The sequence below is a fragment of the Uloborus diversus genome, chromosome 6, assembly GCF_026930045.1.
Source record: "Uloborus diversus isolate 005 chromosome 6, Udiv.v.3.1, whole genome shotgun sequence".
Classification (NCBI taxonomy): Eukaryota; Metazoa; Arthropoda; class Arachnida; order Araneae; family Uloboridae; genus Uloborus; species Uloborus diversus.
Window position 1 is genome coordinate 136,833,623 of NC_072736.1, and position 23,885 is coordinate 136,857,507.

The 23,885-nt window shown below is 31.8% G+C and overlaps 1 protein-coding gene across 6 annotated transcripts in view; it reads left to right on the plus strand.

Moving 5' to 3' along the window:
* LOC129225076 (transducin-like enhancer protein 4) overlaps positions 1-22,448 on the plus strand; it is a 246,657-nt gene extending 224,209 nt beyond the window's left edge. For all 6 annotated transcript variants that reach the window (XM_054859625.1, XM_054859628.1, XM_054859629.1 and 3 more), the window contains 9 exons: positions 275-339; positions 11,155-11,335; positions 11,949-12,017; positions 12,200-12,301; positions 14,015-14,160; positions 15,662-15,773; positions 17,326-17,408; positions 18,243-18,423; positions 21,129-22,448. In XM_054859625.1, coding sequence (XP_054715600.1) covers positions 275-339; positions 11,155-11,335; positions 11,949-12,017; positions 12,200-12,301; positions 14,015-14,160; positions 15,662-15,773; positions 17,326-17,408; positions 18,243-18,423; positions 21,129-21,236 — 1,047 coding nt within the window. In that variant the 3' untranslated portion in view covers positions 21,237-22,448. The remainder of the gene's footprint in view (positions 1-274; positions 340-11,154; positions 11,336-11,948; positions 12,018-12,199; positions 12,302-14,014; positions 14,161-15,661; positions 15,774-17,325; positions 17,409-18,242; positions 18,424-21,128) is intronic.
* The last annotated feature ends 1,437 nt before the right edge of the window (positions 22,449-23,885 follow it).

Here is a 23,885-nt window from a genome sequence, read left to right on the forward strand (position 1 = left end):
GTATGTCTATTGAGTGTTAAAAACATTTCTTGACACATGTCTGTAGAGAAGTAAATGTTGCCATTTTGTTAGTGAAGACTTATTTGGCTCACCATGAATGTCTAAGATTTTTGAAAATTTGTATGGATTTATACTAAAAATCTATTTGTAAAAGAAAAAAAGAAAAAAACTTATCATTTAAAGTAGTTTTAAATTGATTAGTTTGGTATTCAACTAACTTCTAACATAATTGGTTTGACATTTTGTGATATTCAACCAGGATTTTATTTTTCAGGTTGGTTATGACCCTCATCCTTCTATGCGAGCTCCAGCATTTGGCGCCATTTCTGGTGGAAAACCGTAAGTTCACAATTTCACCAACATTTTAAAATTAAAATGTGTGAATCATAGCTACTGCCAAAAGTTATACAACTGAAAACTTCGTAAGAGATGCCTTAAGAATTCAAAATTGAGTTTGGTGAAGCATTTTAATGCACATTGATGAGTTTCAAATTGGAATTTATGTGTCGTTAATTTCTGCATCGAATAATGTCTTAGGTTCTAGGATATTACAGGGTTCCCACGGACCCTCAAAAGTTTCTATAAAGGCCCTATTTTCAAGTACTGTTGGCAGGGATCCCTCTAAAGGCCATATTTAGTAGTCAAATGCCCTATTTTTCAGGATTTGTTAAACTATTCGACAATCAATAAAGAAGCAAAGACTTTTGCTAAAGAGCTACAACCTAATTAATTGATAACGAACTCCGACTGTATCCGGAACTCCTTCCTCATAACGAAGTCCGACTGTATACCTATCTATGAGTCTGTGTATGTTTATGAGGGAAACTCTTTCCAACATTAAAAAATATTCTTGCTGCGCCACTGCCATGAAGTAGTCCTATGTAGTTCACAATGTGCCGGAAAAAGGCCTTATAAAGGCCCTATTTTGTAATGTACTAGAAGAGTGGGAACCCAGTATAATGAAGTAAATAATATTTGTAATAATTAACTATTCCTCCAAGGATGTGGGGAATAGTCTTGATAATTTTCCAAATTATCAGTATGCTAGAATCAAGCAATTATACATTGAACATGCAATCAGGGGAAAAAGTTTTCTGTATTCACACAGATTTCCGTCTTTTTGATAAAAAAACTGACCAAGATGAAATGAATAAGTAAAAAAAATATTAAATAATCAGCAAATGTATACAATCTTGAAAAAATTCTGATGAATTAGATTTTTCATTTAATTTGCATTAATTGATTATATTAGAGAGAGAACTACTATTCATTTCCTAATGATGAAAAATAAAGCATTCTTGAATTAAGTGAGGTAATTTGCTATCATTTTCTCCAGTAATCTGGAGTATCCAGATAAATGGGGATCAGATAAAAGAGGTTTTACTGTAATTATAAACTTTTTTTTGAAAATGAATTTGTATATCAATAATGCATCATATAGAAAATAAAATGATTTGCAGTTGTCTCATTCTTTGTATTCACTTTACTTTGATTTAAATCTATTAATCTCCAATTTTGCCAATGTTATATCTATGATTTTTATTTCCTCTGTATATATTTATGGAAAATGAAAATTTAGAACTTATTCTGAATCTGTAAAATGTTTTCAACTTTTCTGTCCTAAAAAAATATCATCAGTGTTGTGCTTTCAGATAAGAAGTCTTACTAATCTCTCTTAGGCATTAATGCTAAAAATTTTTGAATAAAGTTTCATTCATAAAAAACATCATCAAAATCATCAACTCAAAAAAAAAAGTACATGTTCTTTGTCTACAGATTTTCTTACAAAGTTTGTTTGCAGCAAATTTGCCTTTTTGTTCTAAATTATATGTGCGTTAAATTTTCGTCACTTATCTTAAATTTATTTGAATTGTTTAAAATTAGATACAAAAATTTTAAATAAAAAAAGGAAATATGATAATTTTATTTGAGGAAGGGTGACTCCCCTCTAGGATTTATGTTTGGGGGAGAGAATGAGAGAGAGTAACATCATTATTTGATTGTTCTAAACCTTTTATGTATTCCCACATAGTAAATGTTTGCATTTAATGGGACATTCTTTCCCCAACTTGGTCCTAGGCCTTACAAAACTGCTTACTTTCGTTTAACAATTATATTTGCCTTAATCTTCCAAAATTTATTATATTTTTTAAATTCTAATCAATTTATTTTTTCTTTTTTGTTTTTGTAGAATAGTATAAAAAGAGTAGTATTTGTAACAAATTTACCAATTTATTTCTACGCACTAAATCTCATATATTAAAGTATTTTATTAAAAAAACTAAAAGTATTTATTTACTCTTGAAACTTATTTAAAACTCATTTAAGTTGAGTACTTAACAAAAATTGTAATTCTTGTTCATGATTTCTGAATTTTGTTTAACACTTCTTCAGCAGACGTTTTGCGGAGTTTTTCTAAATTTTTCCAAAGTTGAATAAATGCGTATGGAAAAATTTATCTGATGTCTGATAGTAACTAAATTATGATGGTACCTTTTTTACTATTCAAACACGGAAGTAGGCAGACTGTAGTTTCGCTGCATATTGAAACCAAACTTAGCTCACCAGAAAATGATGTAACAATGGTTATGTATAAACTTGTTGGTTGAAAATTTAATTTCAGGTTTGAAACATTTGAAAATGAAGCTGTCCATAAATATGTCACACTTTTTTCATCACATTTGAACCCCCTCCCTTGGTTACAAAGTCTCCCACTTCACCTTTCTCCTCCCCACCCCTCCTTTTGCCACCTGTCACACGATTTTACACAAGCATATTGTTGTAAAAAACTTGTGACGTTGCACTTCTTGTTACCCTCTCCCCCTCTGTCAAAAATTCACAATTTCATAAACATACCTCCCCTTCAAAATATTGAATGACCCCAAAACCAAAAAGCCAAACCTAACCTCGTAAGAGTTATTGTGTCATTATATGAATAATCATTTGATGGAGTGGGAAATTCAATAATCTCATCTCCTCCTGAAACGCAGTTTCATTAAATCCAGAAACAATGGAATTCATGTTTGATAAATATTTGAACTGTTTATTAAATTGTAAAACATTTATACCAATTAAGTGTAAGACAAAGAAATTAATTTTTCGGAATTCGGACAAAATTGCTGAATTAAACACTAACTTTTATAATGTAAAAATGCACAAAACTTTAAAATAGTCGAATATTCTTGCATCTTTTTCTACCTCTCAAAAAAATGTGATCTCTTTCAAATATAGCTCTATTGGGTTGGAATCTCCCTTGCAATTAAAAAATTTGAATCAGTTGACTTGGGATTATAGTTATATAGTGTAATAAATGAGTAACGTTTAATTTTGAAATATCCAGCGATCATATATTAGATAAATTTTGAAAATTGATCATTAACACAGATATTTAATTTCAAACAACTTTGAGAAAATGTTGAATTTAGATCTATTTCAATCAAACTTCTTTCATTACTGTCATAGTGATGATTAAATTTGGAGCAATCATTATGTTCCATCAAAAAGTAGATTTAACGATAAAATATTGAGAACGATTGGACTTCGCATGTTCGTTTGAAAATATTTGTTCACATAAAAAAAAAAGTTTTAGGTTATGAATTATTTCTTGAAAAAAGGGGAAAAACACTCATTTCACTCAGTTGTATCTTTCACAAGTTGGCAAAATTCAATATATATTTTTTAAAAATGTTTTTTGCTCCCGACGATCGATAAAATCAAAAGAATATGTTTGGATGCGTGTTGGAGTATAGTATGAAAATGATGGGACCTTCCGATTCTGAACCCCCCCCCCCCCCCCACACACACACACTTTATTTTTGAAAAATTCTTGTGTGCACCACTGACTCTGGGGAGAGGGGCATAAATCCTCACCTGATTGCCAATACTAGTGTTAGAACCAAATACTCTGGGGGAAGGGGTCGACCCCTCCCCCGCCGCGCCCCTGCTGTTGTGCGTTCTTAATTTCTGTTACTGAAAATGTCAGAGCCATTTTCAGTTTTGGAGGTTTTCTGCCAAAGAAAACCTCAGAGTTTACAACTCTGATGATATGAATCCGTTTAAGCACGGAAACCATCCATTGCACAAAACGATTTGAATGCCACCCGTGCAATCAATAAAACTTGCTGCAACACTAGTTTTCTTTTCTTTTCTTTCTTTTTTTTTGGTGAAACGCGTAGCACTATCGCCTCAAGTATCTTGAATACGAACCAGACGAAGTGCACACGTTCTTTTGTGTTTCTATCATCAGTTCAAATGAGCCGCTTTTAATGAACCTTCTGCCCATCTGCACATATCTGCAAAGAAAAAGATCCCGGTTGCGACGTTTTCTGGATGCCTGGAGGCGTCAAATTACTCCCCCTCCCCTCTCCTCCCCTTTGCCAAACCTTCTAATGCCTTTAACGAGGATTAGCATTTTCAATTAATTCACTTAGTAAGTTTTCCCTTGTAGTTTTATTTCGGGCTGGCAGCAGCAATTAGTTTATAATCGGAAGTGGGGTGGCAAACGTTAAGTAAACTACCTTGAGTGTTCCAGAAGAAAGAATCCGGACGCCCTCTTCTTTTGTTCCGTTGTAATTCGCGGTTTTCTTCTGCTTGTTTCAGTTGGCAGGGAACGTTAACTAAATGCATTTGGGAGTTTTGTTACGTATTGGAATCATGCTGCGTCACGTGTACAACAAATTCATTGACTTTTCAAACATGTTGTTAAAGCTTTTTTTTTTTTGTCAATCTTCATTGGGTTTTTTTTCCTCTTTTTTTTCTTTTTATTTATTTATTTATTTTTTTAATGACGAAGACTTGCGAACTACACATCATTTAAAAAATAAGTTAGAAACTCGCAAGAATTTTACCACGTCCTTGTTTTCCAAGTGCACTTTTCCCCCTCTTTAAGAGAAAACAAAAATTTATTTATCTATTTATTTGTTTGTTTCCCCTGCTGAGGGGGATGGAGGAAATCCAAATGGATGAATATATATAAAGAGATAGTTTAGAAGAATTTTAGAACATATAAGAACATATTTAGAACAAGCTAACATAAGTTTATTATTTTTCCGTGAAGGGTTTGGTTTTGTGATGCGGATGTAGGATTTTTTTTCGCAATCGTGAAGTGGGTGTAAGGTTTGTTTTTTGCGGTTGCGATGTGGGTGTAGGATGCAGGACCCGACTAACTAAAAGTGAGGCCCAAGGCCCACAATGCTTTGAGGCCCCCTCTCTATTCTATCACTTCAAGGCAAAGCAAAATAATCTTTAACATTTGTTTAAAAGAAGAATTTTTATTATTTTCACAAAAATACATGATTTTTTAATGCTATGCATAAGTTAAAAAAAATTTGGGGCCCTTTAGGAAGATGGGGCCCCAGGCCTAGTTGGCCTGTGCGGTAATCAGGCCCTGGTAAGATGTTTTTGCGATCGCGATGTGGTTGTAAGATGTTTTTGCGATCTTTTTTTTTGGGGGGGGGGGGGGCTTGTCTTTGCGATCATGATGGTGGTTTAAGATTTATTTTTGCGATCACGAATTTTGTGGAAAGATTCGTTTTAGAGTTTCAAAAAGGAAACTTTGAATGAAATAGGCACGTTGTTCATTTACCCTTACTTGAAGTGCATAGCTTTGGCTCTTTGCTATTGTAATACAAATTAGCTGTGACACTTTATCTTGTGTTATCATCACACATTAATATTTTTTCTAAAACAGCTAATTTGAGAAGAAAAAGAAATGTTTTTAAGATTAGCTGGAAAAATATTTTAGAAGAATTATTTCTGATGAACAGTCTCTTCTCTGTTCCTCTAACAAACCTCAATATACCGTAACTCTTGTTTAGAGATAGGGCTAGATACCTAGAAGAAAAGTGTGAAAGCCTTATAGTATTTAAAGTATGAATAATAATGAAAAGAAAAAAAAAAAAAAGCTCACTTAAAATTGAAAATAAGTCCAAGAACTGAGCTCCCATGAGTTCCCATGCAAATTAAACTCTGAGATTAAATAAAGGCAAATCCAGGTTTTGGAGAAGGTCATTATAAGGGGGGAGAGGTCGAATTACAATTTTTGAATTCTAATAGGATGTCTGGGGTGAACTTTTAATTTATATCTCCAAAAATGCAGCTTTAGGCACTATTTGATCACCAGACAGGGGGGGGGGGGGCATAGCTGCTATGACCCTCCATTTAGATCTGCGCCTGGTTACACCTAATGTAGCTCCATAAATGAGCACTGTAATGAAGAGACGTCAGGACCGATGAGATGCTATGTCAGCCCAGTCGGAAACTAGGTCCCGGCCCGGAATCGTGGTATAATTTTTTATTAGTTTTATGGGGTGAGTAGGAGGGGACCAAACTGACAAGGGGCCTGCCTTGGCTTTCAGCGGCCCTGGGAGACGTTACGAACGAATGTTTAACTGTGAACTTTGGAAGTTACAGTAGAGAACTCTTTAGCCCCAAACATGCAACAAATTGTTAAAGATCGCAAAAGTAAATAAACCTATATTACACTTCGAGCCCGATCAAGATGAAGATAAGCTTTAAGCTAATTATTCTTCAAACGTGCCTTTGATAATTAACTTCTTCAATTGAAAATAAAACGCTGCGCCCCGACAGAATTTATTCACATCCCTCAAAGTCGTTTGGAAAATTTTCTAAAATTGACTTTGTTTTCAGAAGCCTTTTAATCTGCTTCCTCTTAAATCTGAGTAGCGTAATTAAGTAGTTAACGATACTTCCTTCATTATATTTTCGGGTAAATAATTTTTATCTAAAACGAAAGTTTTGGGTGTGCTCGGTTAAAATGTTTAAAAATTTGAGATGTATTCTCAAAAGTTTTGACTCGGCAGAAGTAATCAAGTTTCCTGCACATTTCATGGTTTTTGCATTGATAGTTCAAAGGGCAGTAAATTGCCATCTGGGAAATGTGATGGGAAATTTTTTTAGTGTCTAAATTATATGTTTGGGAAAGTTGAAAATAGCTTTTAATATTTGATAAGGTTCATGAAATATTTAGATGCTTGATTTCTAATAAAACGATTAAGGAAGGAATTCAGAGCCTGCTCTCATAAAAGTTTTTTTTTTGCAGCCTAATCCTGTAACAGAATTCTTCACTTAGTTTGTTTTAATTAGTTCTTTTGTCTTGAAAATTGCGCCGTTATGAACATTTGCCGTATTCACAGTGATTTCTCAGGATTTTGTCGAGGACCTGGTTTGGTCTCTAAACCCAAATAGGTACGAATCTTCCTCGATTGGGCGGATTTCCACCATTTTGAGAATTTTCAGTACTGCTCCACCTTTTTTTCATTTTCTATTTTGATTATGAAATTGTGATGAGTTGAAATTTTTATATGCGTAAAAGGCAATTTAATGAGAATGAATAAATCTGGGAGTTGCAAGCACCTTTTTCGAAATGTCCGATATTGGTTCTGAACCATCGATTATCTCCCCCCCCCCCTTTTTTTTTTCCATCATCCAATATTTAATTTTAAAGAAGCGGAAATTTCACTCAAATCTTCCTCACAAAACTGGACTTTTGACAATGTTCTTTACCGCGAAAGTGCGAACCTGTCGTAAAAACGAACCCTTTTATAAAAATGTGTACCATAATTTTTACTACAAACAAAAATTCCTCTGAGTGTTCAAATTCCTTTCGTTATCTCTTTTTTGAAAGGGTATTTGCTCTTTTCTGTCTTGGGCAGGTAAAGGGCAGTCACTGCAAATTTTTCATTTTAATTAATTATTTATTTTTTATTTTGCATTTTTGTACTTAAGCTTTACTGTACAAGCTTGCTTATTCGGTTTCTGCTGAAAAATAGTGCGAAAAAAACGTCAAATTCCAACATTTCCTTACTGTTAGTATTTAATCCAAAACGCGTTTCTTCAGCTATATCTTGATAACTCATTTCTGCAGATACTGCCGTTTACCTGCACACTGCAGTATATTATTATATTTTTCAAAATGGGAGATTTGTGTGCAGTTGCCATTTTTTATTGTCGTTTGGATCATAGAACAAATCAAGGGCGCCCATAGGGGGGAGGGGGCAAGTGGGTGCTCAAGCCCCCCCCCCCCCTTGAAATTAGAACTTCCTTGCTTTTAGTACTTTTTTCTTTGCAAAATTGTAAAAACATTTCTTCTCCAGCAATTAATGAATAAGTTATCAAAAATGTCAAATTTTAATAACTCTAATCTGTACTGAAATCGTTTCTATTTGGAAAATATCCTGCTAAACCATGGGGAAAATACCTGAGTTCCCCCCCTTAAAATTTTGCATATGGACGCCCTTAGAACAAATGTCTGTACATCCGAATTTCCAGAAGTTCTTATGTCCTTGCAGTCCTGTGCGAGTAGCCGCAGCTGCAAACATGTAGTGCAGTGTTTTTTTTTTTGAGTAAGCATTTTTTAAACTCTGAAACTGATTGACTGTTTCTATAGTTTGTTTTTCATCTCACAGGTTAATTTTCCTTGCAATCTTAAAGTTTATAATAGTCAATAAAATAGCCTTTCTTCTTTAAAAGGAAGAAAAAGAACGATACATGTTACTATTATGAATACGCGCATAAACTTAGAAAACGAACATAGTTTAATTTGAAGTTATTGTGTTTCGCGCGTGCAGACGATAATTTCTGCCATTTTAAACCATCGCTCACTTATTATGCAATATATATATTGGAAACACAAAGAAAATTTGTGCCACAGCACTGAGTCATAAAATACATCTTCCGTAGGAAAAGAAGAAATAATTAATCGAAGCAAGTTATTTAACTTCTGGAAGGGTTTTTAAAAAGAAAGCGCCGCTCGCTTAAAACGAAGGATCATTAACATTTATAACCTACATTCAAAGTTTATGCCATGAAGGTTTCCAACTTTTGAAGTATGTTTCTTTCTTTCTTTCGCGACTTCCCTCTGTCGGTGAGATCAGACATCTGTGTCATCTGCAGGAAATTCCATTGTGCGTAATAAGATACGTAATTACTGCAGGTATCTGCTGAAAGAAATGGCGCTTATAATGAAGCTTTCTTCGTTTTAGAAGATGAGTCACATTCAAAATCTTCAAATATTCTGATGCAATTATTTGGTAATGATGGTCGTTAAAGAACGTTTTCTTCTATTGCCAAGATATTTGTGACTACTGATGAAAATGTTTGCTTACTCAATAAGCTTCGCGATAATAATCTTCCGAACGACTAAACTGTTTGTCTTCATCGCCGTTTATTTATTGCTTGCTTAGAAGATGATGTTCCGTAGGCGGCAAGTTAAAAAGTGAAAAAGAAATGGGAATGTTCTATTCTTCATTCAGACTGGTTGGAATTTCACCTCTATCACTTATCCTGTACAGAAAATAAAAGCGTTGCGTAATAATTGCTTCAACTTTAAATAGTTTTTAATGGTTCCTTTGCTGTGGAAAGGAATTTTTTCGTTGTTTGAGCTTGCACCTAGTTTCAGTTCTGGTTGGAACAATTTCAATTCGCAACTCCAGAGTTCGAATACGCTACCTTGCGGTGATTAACAATACTAAAGAAAAAGGTAAAACATTCCATTCCACGTGTTTTCTTTTTGGTAAGTTACTGACTTTAGACAGTTTGTGGTGTAATGTAATTTCATAAGAATAGAAAAGAAAGCTTCCCACAAACATGATGAAAAATTACTGTCATTCACTAAGCGTCAAAGCAAGTTATAAGTTACGGCATTTGTTTGTTTTACCTTTTTCATCCGCCATTAGACAGTAGCTGCAGCGCCCCCTATAGTTTATTGGAGTTTCAAATAATCAACGACTCTTTTTTTTTTTTGAGAAAAATATACTCTGGAAGAAAGGGCAGATTTGTGCATTGATGAAACTGATATCAAAAAAGAATTTTTTGTCTGAACTTATGAAGAAAATCCTATGCTACGTGAAGGTTTTTAAAAACAAAGAAACAGGAGAGGTTTCAATTGCGCTTTGTAATCAATCTTTTTTTCGCGGGGAGGGGGGTGGGGGCTGTACGTATTCATTGTTTTGTTGTATTACTGAGAAGAAAAAGAAATAAATAACAATAGTAAAATCACACGGGGGTTATGAGTTTGAGAAATGTGCCTCTCGATCCCACTCCCTAATAACTTTTGATATTACTGCCCTAATCTAGTAAAACTTTTATTTCCAAAACCCTTGGCCAGTATATCTCATTCTTTACATTTTTGACTTACATTTGACAAGATTCGAATAATTTTTTGTTCAATTTTAAACAATTATGAGATGATTGTGGAGGGGGAGGAAAACCGAACCAATCCTGATCTAATGTAAAGCTATTGTACAGCACAATATAGAGGTTTTTGGTTTAGTTGGGTAGTCTTTTGACCGAAAAATCGAGAAAATTTCCGAGTTTCAGAACATATTTTTCATTTTTTGTTTTAATAGGAAAAAAACGTTTTTGATGAAAACTCAAGAGCCTTTCTCCATTAAACATCATTGACAGAGGTTTAAGATTGATTGAATTAAAGTGAAGTGTTCAAAACACTCCCCCTTCCTTTTTCTTTCTTCATGCCCCCCCCCCCCCCAAAAAAAAAGACAAAGGCTTGAGATTGATTGAATCAAAATATAGTGAACAAAAAGCACTTTATTTTTCATTATGTTCGGTAGAAACAACTGCAAACGATTTTACTTTTGATGCAGATTATTATTGAGGTGAAGATTTAAAATTTTTGGTATAAATTTTAAAAGTAATTATTATTTGGTTAGGCAACGAAAACATGGAAATATCACCCCGCACTTAATATTCGTGAAAGGTAAGGGATTTCTTTCTTTCTTTATTTTTATTTATTTATTTTTTTTGATTGATAGGTATTTTTTACTCTTAATTTTTAACACAACTTTGTTTTAGTTGACAATGAATAAAAATAACCGAATGTGAATTCTTAACTATCATAGTTGCATCGATATATTTTGCTTCTTATTAAGAGCCTTTGTATTTGATTGTTATTTTATTTATTTTTAAATGCATTCAATCATTTATTCAGTTGTTACATTCTGTATTGGGAGGAATTTTTGCAGTGCTTCAGTTCTGCATTTTTGTGCACATTCAAAAAATGTGCTTGATTTGAAAATTATCCTAACGACCCCATTGATAGTTCGAAACAATTGAAATATACAGTTTAGAGATTGAATTTTTTGTTGTTGTTAATTTAAATGTATGCTTCTATTCCAGGGCATACTCCTTTCATGTGAGTGCTGATGGTCAAATGCAGCCTGTCCCCTTCCCTCCTGATGCCCTAGTGGGCTCTGGAATACCCAGGCATGCCAGACAGATCAACACGCTGAGCCATGGCGAAGTTGTGTGTGCCGTCACCATTTCAAATCCTACCAAATACGTCTACACTGGAGGAAAGGTAACTGCAGTTTTTTAGAATTATTAGTTTAACTTTAAGCAAAGGAATTTCATTAGTTTGAAGCTTTTTTTCTACACATCTAGAGGAGAGACAATCAAAGGGTAACCAAAGTTACTCAAAAAGTTGGATTAGCTTTTAAGGAAGTTGTAACTGAAAAAACCCTTTTTTTCTGGGGGGGGGGGGGAGGTGATTCCAATTTATGTGGAATAGTAGAACAAGGGGGAGAGAGTCGGGGTGCAAATTGTTCCTCTGAAATTTTTAGGGAGTGTTTTGTGGGTCTCTTTTTGGTGGGGTCTTGCTCTTGGGGGATATCCTGTGCAGCAACTGAGGGGATGTATCATCACACCTGGAGGGGGGGGGGTGAGTACCTCTGACAGAATAGTGGTGTAGTTAAAGCGATACTGCTACTGGCAGTCATTTAGATTGCACCCCCAAGTTGTCTCATGACTTGATTCAGTTCAAATAGAACATTGAATGTACTGTAAAGCGGAAAATAAAAACACACGCGAAAATATACTGGGGGGGGGGGGTCTGTATTTATTGTTTGAAATGTATTATTATTTTGGTTTATTAATATTTTCTCATGTTCTTACTTTTTTTTTTTTTCCTGCAGGGTTGTGTAAAAGTTTGGGACATTAGTCAACCAGGAAGTAAAAGTCCTGTTTCACAGTTAGATTGTTTGGTAAGTGTTTGTGACATTTGTTTTTGTATTTATTTCTTTGTTACAATATTGTTGTTATCATTTCTTCTTAATTGTTTGCATTATTTTTTTGTTTTGAAATATTTTTGATAAAATGGAAAAAAAAAAAAATTTGATTCTACATTCCTTTAATTTTTTTTTAAACATTTATTTAATTTTTATAGCAAAGAGATAACTACATCAGATCATGCAAGTTGTTACCAGATGGTCGAACACTTATTGTTGGAGGTGAAGCTAGTACAATTTCAATTTGGGATCTTGCTGCAGTAAGTGAAATTTTCATTTCTGCTTTGATGCATTGGAAGTAAAGTGTAAAACTTTTCAATGCAGCGAAAAAATGCAAAATAAGCTTTTCGAAATTTTATGAAGTTTTTTATTGTTGAACTTTTCTTAACCTGTGTTAGTTATAATTCGTCTTCAAATTGATAAGTTTTCATTTCACAGATGGATGCTCATATTTTGTTTTTAATGTCGATATCAAGCCCCAGAGTTGTGGAAAGAATAGTTTTAACAATGTAATTCTAAGTTAACCATGGGTGGTGATTAATTACACATGCTTATACTTAAGTATTTGAAAGATTGACACTATCCTATATTTTGTTTAGTTTTTTTTTTTTTTTTTTTTTTGCAAAAATAATATTTTTTTCTTTAAATTGTTAGGATTTGGTAAATGCTAATAGAACATGATGAATTTCAGTACCAGTTTTTCTGTAACTCTCCCTCTCTCTACCCCTTTCTTCTCTTTAATGTAGTGAGTTTCAAAACATAATTACAGATCTGTTACATGTCATTGAATATGTATTTATAATATGTTGGTAAGGCTTATTTTCTAATAGTAAAGCGTTAAATGTAAGACTAATTAAAACATTTTGTGAGAGAAAAAAAAAACTCAAATGTCACTGATAATGACTATTTGGTGGAAATACTAGTTTTAATCAAATACAAATAGCTTTGATTGTTAGAATAACTGTTATACCACCAAGGGGATCACCCCTCCCCAAGCTTACAAGAAACTAACCAACTGTGGCAGAATAATGTACCAGATTATTACATTCTTCCATAAAATTCAACGCATGCCAATTCTAGCTACTCTGGTAATACACATACGTCTAAGGCCTTGTTATGAAAAAACAACTCCTCCAGGAATACCCTTGGCTGACCCTCCCTTCAGGAGAAAATTCTGGCTTCCATGATAATTTAAATACAAAAACTTATAATACTGTTGGTGTGTTTTAATGTGTGTATATCACCTGCCACTTAATACCCACCAAAGTTTTAAGGACCCATTGGTTTCGAAGAATTGAACTTTTTGTTCTAGCATTAGTTTCTTATTTTTTAGCTACAGACTGACCTACCCAGTCCCATTTGTCAACTTAACACACTTTAATTTCAAAATTTATACAATTTTAATGATAATTTATACAATTTTAATGATAACTAACTTGTACCCTTTGACCTTCCGTTCATCAGTTCAGTCTTTTGACACTTCAGGTTCAGACAAATAAGGCAAAATGAACTAACTCTCCACAAGAAAAACCCAGTTAATTATATTTTTCTTCGATTAAACTTTTGTTTCATATTGTGAAAAGTGATCAAATGTGAAAGTACTTACCCCCAAAAAAGTGCCTCCCTGTATGAATCATTCATTTTCTGTTTGTCAAACTTTATTTGGGGGGGGGGGGGGGGTAGTCGTTATTTTGTTTGTCTGATGTCAAGGAGAAAAATCAAATCTGCCTAAGCAAAACCATTGAGATCTACCTGCTGAGTATGTAATACATCTTAGTATTGTTGAACTCCCTTTTGAGTTTCTTAAATTTCTTTTTCGGAAAAGAATGTTGATTGTTGTTTTTAATGTTAGCAAAATATATCGCAAAAAAACATGTCAGAAACTATTAAATTAAAAGTTATAGCTATTTTTTTTCTTTGCTTGACTATGAACAACATTTAGCAAATATTTATGAATATGTTTTGTGTTTCAGCCCACCCCAAGAATTAAAGCAGAGCTGACATCAAGTGCCCCTGCTTGCTATGCCCTTGCCATTAGTCCTGATTCGAAAGTGTGTTTCAGTTGTTGCAGTGACGGTAACATTGCAGTTTGGGATCTGCATAATCAAACTCTAGTCAGGTAAATGATTTTGATAGATGCTGTAAAAAATATATCTGTAATGTTTTCAAGGAATAACATATTTCATTTAAGCACATAGCATTATCTTTTTTTTTTGGAGAGTGGGATGAGAAGGAAGGGGTTACGTCTTGTTGTAAGGGAATTTGGAAAAAGTGCAGCATTTAAGATGAACAAATTTAAAACTTGTTTTGGAAATTAGTCTTTGTGAAAAATAAAATATTTTTCTGATGAAATTTTTCTATTTGATTAACAAAAATATTTTTTGTTATTATCATTTTTATTTATTTTGTGAAATGCACTATTTTACTTAGGGAACGTTTGAGTCTCTTACTGTATTGTGTACTGGCGTCCCTCGAATTACACGGTTAATTTGTTCCCTGTAGTATCGAAACTATGTTGTGCAAGACTTTTTTTAAATAACTTTCTAACTTATTTTCTACACTAATTAATCATGTACATAGTAAAAATCATGTCAATATGTATCATGTTGTACCGAAACCGTGTTATGTGTTATTTCAGAACTGTATTATACGAGACTTAGAAATAACATGAATCAAGGGATGTGTACCATGTTATATTAAAACAAAGTTTCATAAAAACAAAGTAAAAACTTGTTAGATTAATTATCAAACATTAACAGGATGTATTAAACAAAAATGAAATTCCATCTTTTTCAAACATAACTTGCATGTTGCCTGTACATGTTACTGTGAAAGTCAAAAATCTGGTAAATGTTCACATTAACCAGAGAACATTCACATACCTAAGAAATTGGTGAAAGAGTAAATATTTCCAATGAATTAGCGGTGAAAGTCGACTTTCTCCAATTTCAGTCTTGCATAGAAACATGTAAGATATAATATGCTATTTTTTATCTATAGAAATTGCATATATGTATTTAGTCTGTTAAAAGCCTATTTATGCATGCAAATAATTTATTCGGGTACTTATTTGTGTCCTCAAGAAAAAACTGTACCCTAGTATGTACTGCGAGAATATCTTATTTGTTGTTCTTATTACTAATGTACCTTTACAAATATTGATTATAAAATTATAAAGCTGCTTGTTAATAGATTTTTAAAAAAAAATCTTGAATATGTTTTACATTCATTTAGATTAACGTGATTCAACGATGACTGCAATATTCATAAACTTCTAAAGTATTATTTGCAAAACTTCATTGCTTATAAATATGTGACAACCTCAAAATTTTATTTAATAATTCAATTTTTTCTTCATTTTGCTCTTCTTCCTTGTTTTTGTGAGACCTAAAGTACTTTTATGACTCAAGGATGAAGTTATAATTTTATTTTATTAATATTTCTAAAATCTTTGTGAAATATGTACACGCATTTTGCAATGTCATGCAGAGGCATATATAACCTCAGTGATTTCTTATTGAAATGCCTGGGAGGACGATAACCACATAACAAGTCATGGTAGTTTAGGACTTTCTTTGTTCGCCTATATATTTGTTATTTATGCTTAAATTTTATTACAGGCAATTTCAAGGCCATACTGATGGTGCCAGTTGCATTGATATATCTAGTGATGGAACAAAGTTATGGACTGGTGGTTTGGACAACACTGTGAGATCTTGGGACTTAAGAGAGGTATATGTAAGAAAAATTATCTCTCATTCGAGCTCTCTCTCCCTTTCAAGCACATTTTCTTTTTTTAATGTTCCTGTTTTTGAATTAGCCTGTAACTGGAGAGCTTTCTCAGTATGATAATTTTATACATGTAATAGCTAAAAAATGAAATTGTAAATCAATTTTTTGGTTTTTCAAAACATTAGTAATTACAACTCCCAATGTTTTTTTAGCAACCTGTAAAGGAAATAAATCTTCACTTTCATCAATTAAAAATAAAAATTTGAGCTTCATAATATTTTTTTTTTCGTTTAAATGGTCTATACTTATATAGCACTGTAAAAGCACTTGAGGCTTTAATTTCGACGGTTTTGGTAAGCTCGTCGTAATCACAAAAATGTAAGCCTTGCAGAAAATTTTTTTGCGGCCTTTTACAACTTTTGGTGTTATTCATTTAAAATTCAGCTCACAAAAACACCGGTACTTTCATTTACGCGAAAATTATTTCTTGCAAGAACAAGTGCTTTTACAATAATTGAAACAAAGAATAACCCTGAATTTCGTTCTTAGTTAATATTGCTTAAGACATAAATACCTAAAATAATTATACAAAATCTTATTTTGCGATCAAACTTAGGAATGTCTGCAAATAATAAAACATTGTTCAAAAGTAGTTTCCCAGGGGTTTCCTGCCCCCCCCCCCCTGTAAGTGCAACGACATTCTTCTTTCAAATGATACAGCGCACCTCCCAAGAATGAGACCACCCAAAAAGACCCTCTAAAATTTTGCAGTATGCACTTCCTTAAATTTTAATGGTACATCCCGTGCCATGTCCATCTTCCTAGTGGTGTAGAAAGAAAAAAAATTTTTTTTTTATAAATTTTCACAAAAGGCAAAATCATATAAATGAATAATCAAATGCTCTTTTTTCAGTTTTAAAGTTCTTTTTCCACTTTTTGTTTAGAAGAAATATTTATAATTTTGTCTGGTAAAACAAGATAAATTTACCATTTTTTACTTAAAGCACTTCATTGCAAATTAAATATTGAGGACATCATCTTGATTTTAAAGGAAAAATAAAATTAAATACAATAAATTTTACATCCTTATTCAATTTAAAAAAAAATGTGATTAAAAAATTGGAGATAAAACAAATGCCTCATCATTTTATAATGTTCCAATAACATAACTGAATGTTGCTTTCATTTAAGTTTTTTAATATATATAATGATAATGTAAATATATTGATAATGTAATTAATATATATATTGATAATGTAAGTTAAATTTCTTTTTTTTTCTATCAACGACCGAGATATAAACTTATGATAAGGGTTAAATTTCAACTTTTTTGAATTAAAACTAAATTGTTATATGCCGTTTTGAGCCTTGACTATTATTTTTTTCATATATGCCTCAAAGCAGTATTATGCTGACAGTTAAAAGCTGAGTAATTTTAAAATTTGAAAGCATATTTGTTTAGTGTAGTCTTTTAATACATGAATTTATTCAATGCATTTAAATTAATATTATTGTTATTAAATTTTTCCTATTTTTTCTTTTTTCCCTCTAGGGTCGTCAGTTACATCAGCATGACTTTAGCTCTCAAATCTTTTCCCTTGGTTACTGCCCAACCGGTGAATGGCTGGCAGTTGGGTAAGTAGAAGTGGATTTTCTCTCCCTCTAAAATCAGCCTTTCTTAAATTTTCTCTAAATGATTGTTACCTATGTATCATATATTTCTTAAACAATATCTGTATTCCATTATTGTGTAATTAAGTTTTAAACTCAGTTAATCAAATATTGGTTATCCCAGTTTGGGGTGAGAATATATAATTAGTAATGCTAAAAGAGAGAAAAAAAATATCTGTTATTTAAATGTTTTTTTTTTTTAAATATTATTTTGAACAAGGGTGTCTGAAGATTTTTTTTTTAAAAGTAAGTTAATATTTTAAGCATGTTATCTTTTTACTTCTCTCTCTCCCCCCTTTTGTAAGCAAAACAAAAGGGATGTCTATTGTTTGTGCGATTAAATTTATAATGCTCAATTCATTTTATTGATTGTAAAATATTTTCTATGAAGGTAAACTTAGGTACTTAAATAAAAAATGAATTAATCATATTATTAAGTCAAAATATTGCTCAAATTTCCCATAAAAATATGTACATATGCAGTACTTTCTTTGTAAGCTTTAAAAAATATATAAATGAATTGTTGATTATTTTTGCAGGAACATGTATTTTGAACATTAAACACATGTGTAATCACATGTGTTTGTTGTGTGTATGACCTTATATGAACATGTGTAACTAAATGTTTTCGGTCACTGTTTAATTGGTTTAACTAACACTCGCACATTTTGGAACATTTTACAATGTTTTAACAAATTGTAGTGTTTAACACAACGTACAGTGAAACCTGTGTAAGTTGACCACTAATAATTAATTAATTAATTTGTTCAATTAATTAATTTTTTTTTTCTATTACAGCATGGAAAGTAGCAATGTTGAAGTTTTGCACTGTTCGAAGCCTGATAAATATCAACTGCATCTTCATGAGAGCTGTGTACTTTCACTTAAATTTGCATCTTGTGGGAAATGGTTTGTGTCTACTGGTAAGGACAACCTCTTAAATGCATGGCGCACACCGTATGGTGCAAGCATTTTCCAGGTAACTATCTTGAATATGCATTAAAAAATATTTTGACAGTGCTAAAAAAATTCATAATAAACTGGGAAGAAAATTCACACGGCGAATGAAATTTCTTCTAAATCTACTATACTAGCTAACAAAAGTGCAAAGGTTGAAATTGAACACTGAATGACTGAAAACATGTTAAATTTGCTACTGCTTGTGATAAAATTAAAAATGGGAATAAATTACGTGCAATTTAGGAAACCATGAACAAATTGTTTTTCTTTGAATATTAATAATGAAAATACTTAAGTATGTTTTGCTGAAAATTGATTAGAAAAATGGAAGCAGTATTACGTGTGATAATTTTTGGATCATTCTTTAAAATCTCTCTTTTTCATATAATATTTTACATAAAAAAGATCAAGTATATGTAAAAAGAAAAAAAAAACTTTCATTTACATTTCCCAGAATTAAATAAAGCATGACTCTTTTTTTTCTTATATTAATGCATACCCCCCCCCCCCCCCGACTTGGACATTTACTTCTCCATTTATTTGCTTTTTGAAAATGTTCAGGGTTCTATGGTAACTGGATCATGTTATTGGTCAAAAAATAAGCTGCTGAATCAGGGTTCTCTCTCTAGGGTGTAAGCCCCACAGGGTGTAAAAATATTTTTAGTTGCGCAAAAGATGACGTTTGGCTATGCATATTTGGGAAATGAGAAGCAAAGGGATGTAAGTGGCAAAATTAAAAATTTGGAGATAATCAGTACACATGGTAGGTGAACCTCTCCTCTTTCTTGGGGCAAGAGGTGGTACTAGTAGCCCTGGTAGTTGCTGCTATACAGCATGATTCAGAAAAAAAGTTTCAATGAAAGCCTACCTTGGATGTTATCTTTAAACGCTTTTACTCAAAACTTTAAAATGTTCACTTACATCCCTTTGCTTCTCACTGCGTCATTTGCTGAGAGTATCAACTTATGTATCTTAGTGTAACCATATACATATTTATTATTTATTAAGAGATGTTTGATAGTATAATTATTTTATTTGAATCAGAAATAATTTCTGTAAGGTAAATCTTCCATCATAAACTGTTCAAAAAAATACTCTATAAATTTTAAAATCTATTTTAAACAAAAATATAAATTTTAAATAAAAGGTGTACGCTTCTATCTATAATGATAAACGCTCCCCCCTCCCTTTTTTTTTCGGGAAAATTTTCGGGAAATTTTTCTTTTTGTTTTACTATTGATTTTGTTCATCCAAATAATAATAATAAAAAATATATAAGTAAGAAATAATAAACAAAGAAATTAAATAAAACAAATTAATTTTTGAAAACAATAAAAAAGTTTATAAATTAGTAAATAAAAAAAAATGCTTTTCATAAATCACATTTTTGTGAAGGTAAATTCTTTATTTATGTTTTTAGAATGAATGCTCTTGAAACATTATTAGATGCTGATGCTGTTGAAAGAGTTGCAAAATTCTGTTATAGTCTTGTATGAAGATTATTTTCATCATATGTTTACATCATCTCTTATTCAGTTGATCAAATTTGAAGCGTTTATTAACTGTAGTGGCAAATCTGTGTTTGAGGGAAAGCCTACATTAAAGAACCATATTATTCTAATTAGGGAAAAGCTTTGGAACCCAAATTTGTGATAATTCATAGCAAAGACTATATGACATAGAGCAAAGTCAGTGGGGTGGGAGGCAGGTGAATGATGCTAATTTGCATTAGGTATGTGTGTAAAGTGTTGAATGCACAGGTTTGGGGGCTTGTCACAATGCAACTTTTGTGGGGGGGGGACTCAGAAATGAACAAAACTTAATACACCTAAACCTGTTTTTATGCGTTGGATAGGGACCGCATTAAAAAAATCGCATAAAAAAATTGTTCGAAATTTCACAAGTCGCTTTAAAAAGTTGTTTTTGCAACACAGTTGAAAAATATTTTTTTTATGCAGTGGATAGGGACTGCATAAAAAAAGTCTCACACAGAAAATAACCCCAAAACTTACAGAATTGTAATATTTAAACATAATCAAAATAAACCAAGTGATAATTTTTGCCTAGTAGTCGGACAAAATTTCCGGAATAAGGAAATTTTTGGGAGGTCCCGGTGACTTCCCATCGTGGTGCCTATGCAGTCACTTGGGACGATACTACCTCACACTCGTTTGAAAAATAATTTCCTTAATTGAATCTCAATCTGATTGAAATTTTAATATTCCACACAAGAAAAAAAATCACATAAAAAATACCGCATAAAAGCAGTTTTTGGTTTAAAAAAAAAAAAACATATGTTTTTGGAGCCCCTTGCTATTCAACATTTGCTAATTTTTATTAAAGGAGCTAGCAATTTTATGTTTATCTGTAGGATACATAAGTAAGACTGTGGAGCTTTTTCTGAGATTAATTTTAATTTATTTTTAATTCAGTCCGATCCCAATTTAACGAAGTTGGAAGAGATCAGCAAAACCACCAAACCCCAGATCATCAAAACCAAAGTTGTATTGAAACTTTGTTATACTAAAAATCTTATGACTTTTATGTTAATATAAATTGGGGAGCTTAAAAGTCTTCGTTAATAACGAAATCGTTGCAATAAGGACTTCATCCAAAACAGAATTTAAATTTCTGTTTAATATAGCTTATTTTTTCATTGCTTAGGAATTAAATATTTGCTCTCAGTTGATGACTGTTAATTAATTTCTTCGTTTTCTTTTTCAGTCCAAAGAATCATCTTCAGTGTTGAGCTGTGACATATCATCTGACGACAAGTACATCGTCACCGGATCGGGTGATAAGAAAGCCACAGTGTACGAAGTGATTTACTAAGAATTCATTCCTTTTGTGCAGTGATCTCTATGCAGACATTCCTACCACTTGTGGAATCGAACACGGGAACGGGAACCAAAAGTTGTGTTGTCTAAGATAGTTTAATTGCTAAAGTTTTAAAAAAATGTTGCGAGTGAACTGTTTATGTCAAGGACATCTTGTTTGGCGAATCCTCAATGGATGTGAAGAAAAATCAATGTGGTCCAATTGTGCTTCAAAGACTGGATGTGATGCTTTGGATCGAGGAAGTTGCCCGAGTAGACTTTTTGAAAGATTGCCTTCAAGATTTGTTGTAGGCATTGTACAGTTGGCCGTTCGATTGCATTTTCTACAAAGGAGGGCCAGAAAGAGTTTCTTGTTTGTTTAGCCTTTCGAGAGTGGTCCAGTTTTCCTATGTGATTTCTTTTTATCATCGTGAAGATAAGACATGACAAGGACCGAACCTTAAGGACAGAAATCCCGCAGCTCTTGTTTCCTAATCAAGGACAGAAGTTATTTTTTCCTATCTTAAACCAGAGACATGAGAGTAATAAGAGTTGTTTCATTGTTTAGGGGTTGCACTCAGGGTCAAGAAGCAAGCTGTTAGAAATCTGTCACTTCTTGCCATAAATTACTTTTTTTGTTTTGTTATTATTTCTGCTGTGGATCTGTTATTACATTTCAATAATTGGAAATCTCTTGTTTTTTTCTGAAAAAGGAAGCAACCAGGACAAAAATTTTCAGTTTTTCTCTATATAATATAAACTCAGGTACTTGTTCAAATTCACATGTTCATTAAATTGATAATTGTATTTCGCCTGAAACAATACAACTTTCGTGATCAAAAATTTACTATATGGAAAATAAAAACATCCTTATGTTATGAAATACAAAAATATTAGTTTCTATTGTAAAACATTGCTTGAATTTTTTAAAATTTCTGTATGAAATTTTTAAGTTTTTAAATTAAGGGCAACGACACTGAACTGGAAAGTAAATTGAAATATTAAATTTTTAAACTCAGTTTATTTCTTGGAAAATAATAACAACAATAATATTAAAATAATTAGAGAGAGAGAGAGTGAAAAACCATTTTGTAATTTTTTGTTACTTTAATATTTTTCTTTTTCTACTTTGTTTTATTGCAACCGAAGTTATTTAGGTATTTTTTTCATATTTTATTGTTTTTTTATAAAATTAGTATTAATTTTCAAAAAAATAAAGTTTTTGTGGTTGTTTGCAGATATTTAATTTTAAAATACAAAAATATATTTAATTAAAAAAAATTGTATTTTTTAGAAATTATAATTTAGTTTTACAAGGATTTTTGTGGTACATTTAGGTTAAGATTTTGATGTAAAATATTTAAATAATTTTATAAAATTTTTGAAATTAATTGAATTATCCAAAACTAATCTAAAGTAATTTAAAAAAATCTTATAGCCATTTTTAAATATTTTTTTTTTCCTAATAGCTATATAGTATGGATCAAATTTTATTTTTTGGATTTGTTGATTTTCTTTTCGCAAATTGTTTTACTTTAAAACTAAATTATGGATTCTAGAAACTCCTACAGTAAATTTTTTGAAAGTTGTTTGATACACATTTCATGCTTATTTAGTTTTTCTCAATCCATCATATTTAATTTCATTATAATAAAGTTGTGTGTCACATTCATAATATATTGCCTTCAAAAATGTTTCATATCTCTATTACGGGTGCATTTCAAACATTTCATTTGATTGAATTAAAGTTATGACACACAACCTCTTTGAAGCTATAATTTTCATATGTAAAAATAAAATATGCGTTGAAATTTAAATTTTTGGAAAAACAAACAAGCTATGATTAAATTATAAGACAATTGTATAAATGAGTAAATTTATACTTTATCCTGCTTCAAAAGTCTGAGATGCTCTTGAAGCATGTGTTGATTGTATAAAGGCTTTACAATTGAATCTACAGTTTTGGTAAATATAGTTAATAATAAATAACACACTTAGATTCGCATTTTCTGCACCAACTAAAGTGGGGGGGGGGGGGGGGGGGGGGGGGGAGATGTGATACAAGAAGCAATATAATTAGTGTAATGTAATGCCTCATAGTGAATGTTGAAGATACTAAAGTGATTTGCTTTATTTTAAAATTCCATTTGTTACTTAAATGTTGTATTCAAGATGTCTGCTACGGGGAGTAAAATATGCAGATTCACTTGTACCTTTTTGAACTTTTTATATTTTTTAAACAATGCAAACAGAATTGTTTTCTTTATTGAATCATGGACACACAAACGAAAAGAGTGTTTCATATGTAGGGAAATAAACTTGTGCAAGAGCCTTGGAGGTTCTGCTGATTGCGGGAAAAAAGTTTAAAAAACTGTGTGTTGTGCTATTTTGTAATAAACACTTCCATGCTTTCCTTGGCTGTGTCATTATTCGTTGTGTTGTTTTTTTTATTCGTTAATTAAGTAGCTGATGTGCTTGTCTCTGGGTTTTTAAATGCATTTTAATTGGAAGAGGTGAAATTAATACATTGAGCCAAAATTTCTATATTTAAAAGTGTACCTATAATATTTCGTTAGTTTTTTTTTGGGGGGGGGGGGCATAAAAGTTAGGAAAACTGTATAGTTATCCAACAATAAGAAATAATAATTATTAAATCCATTTAAAG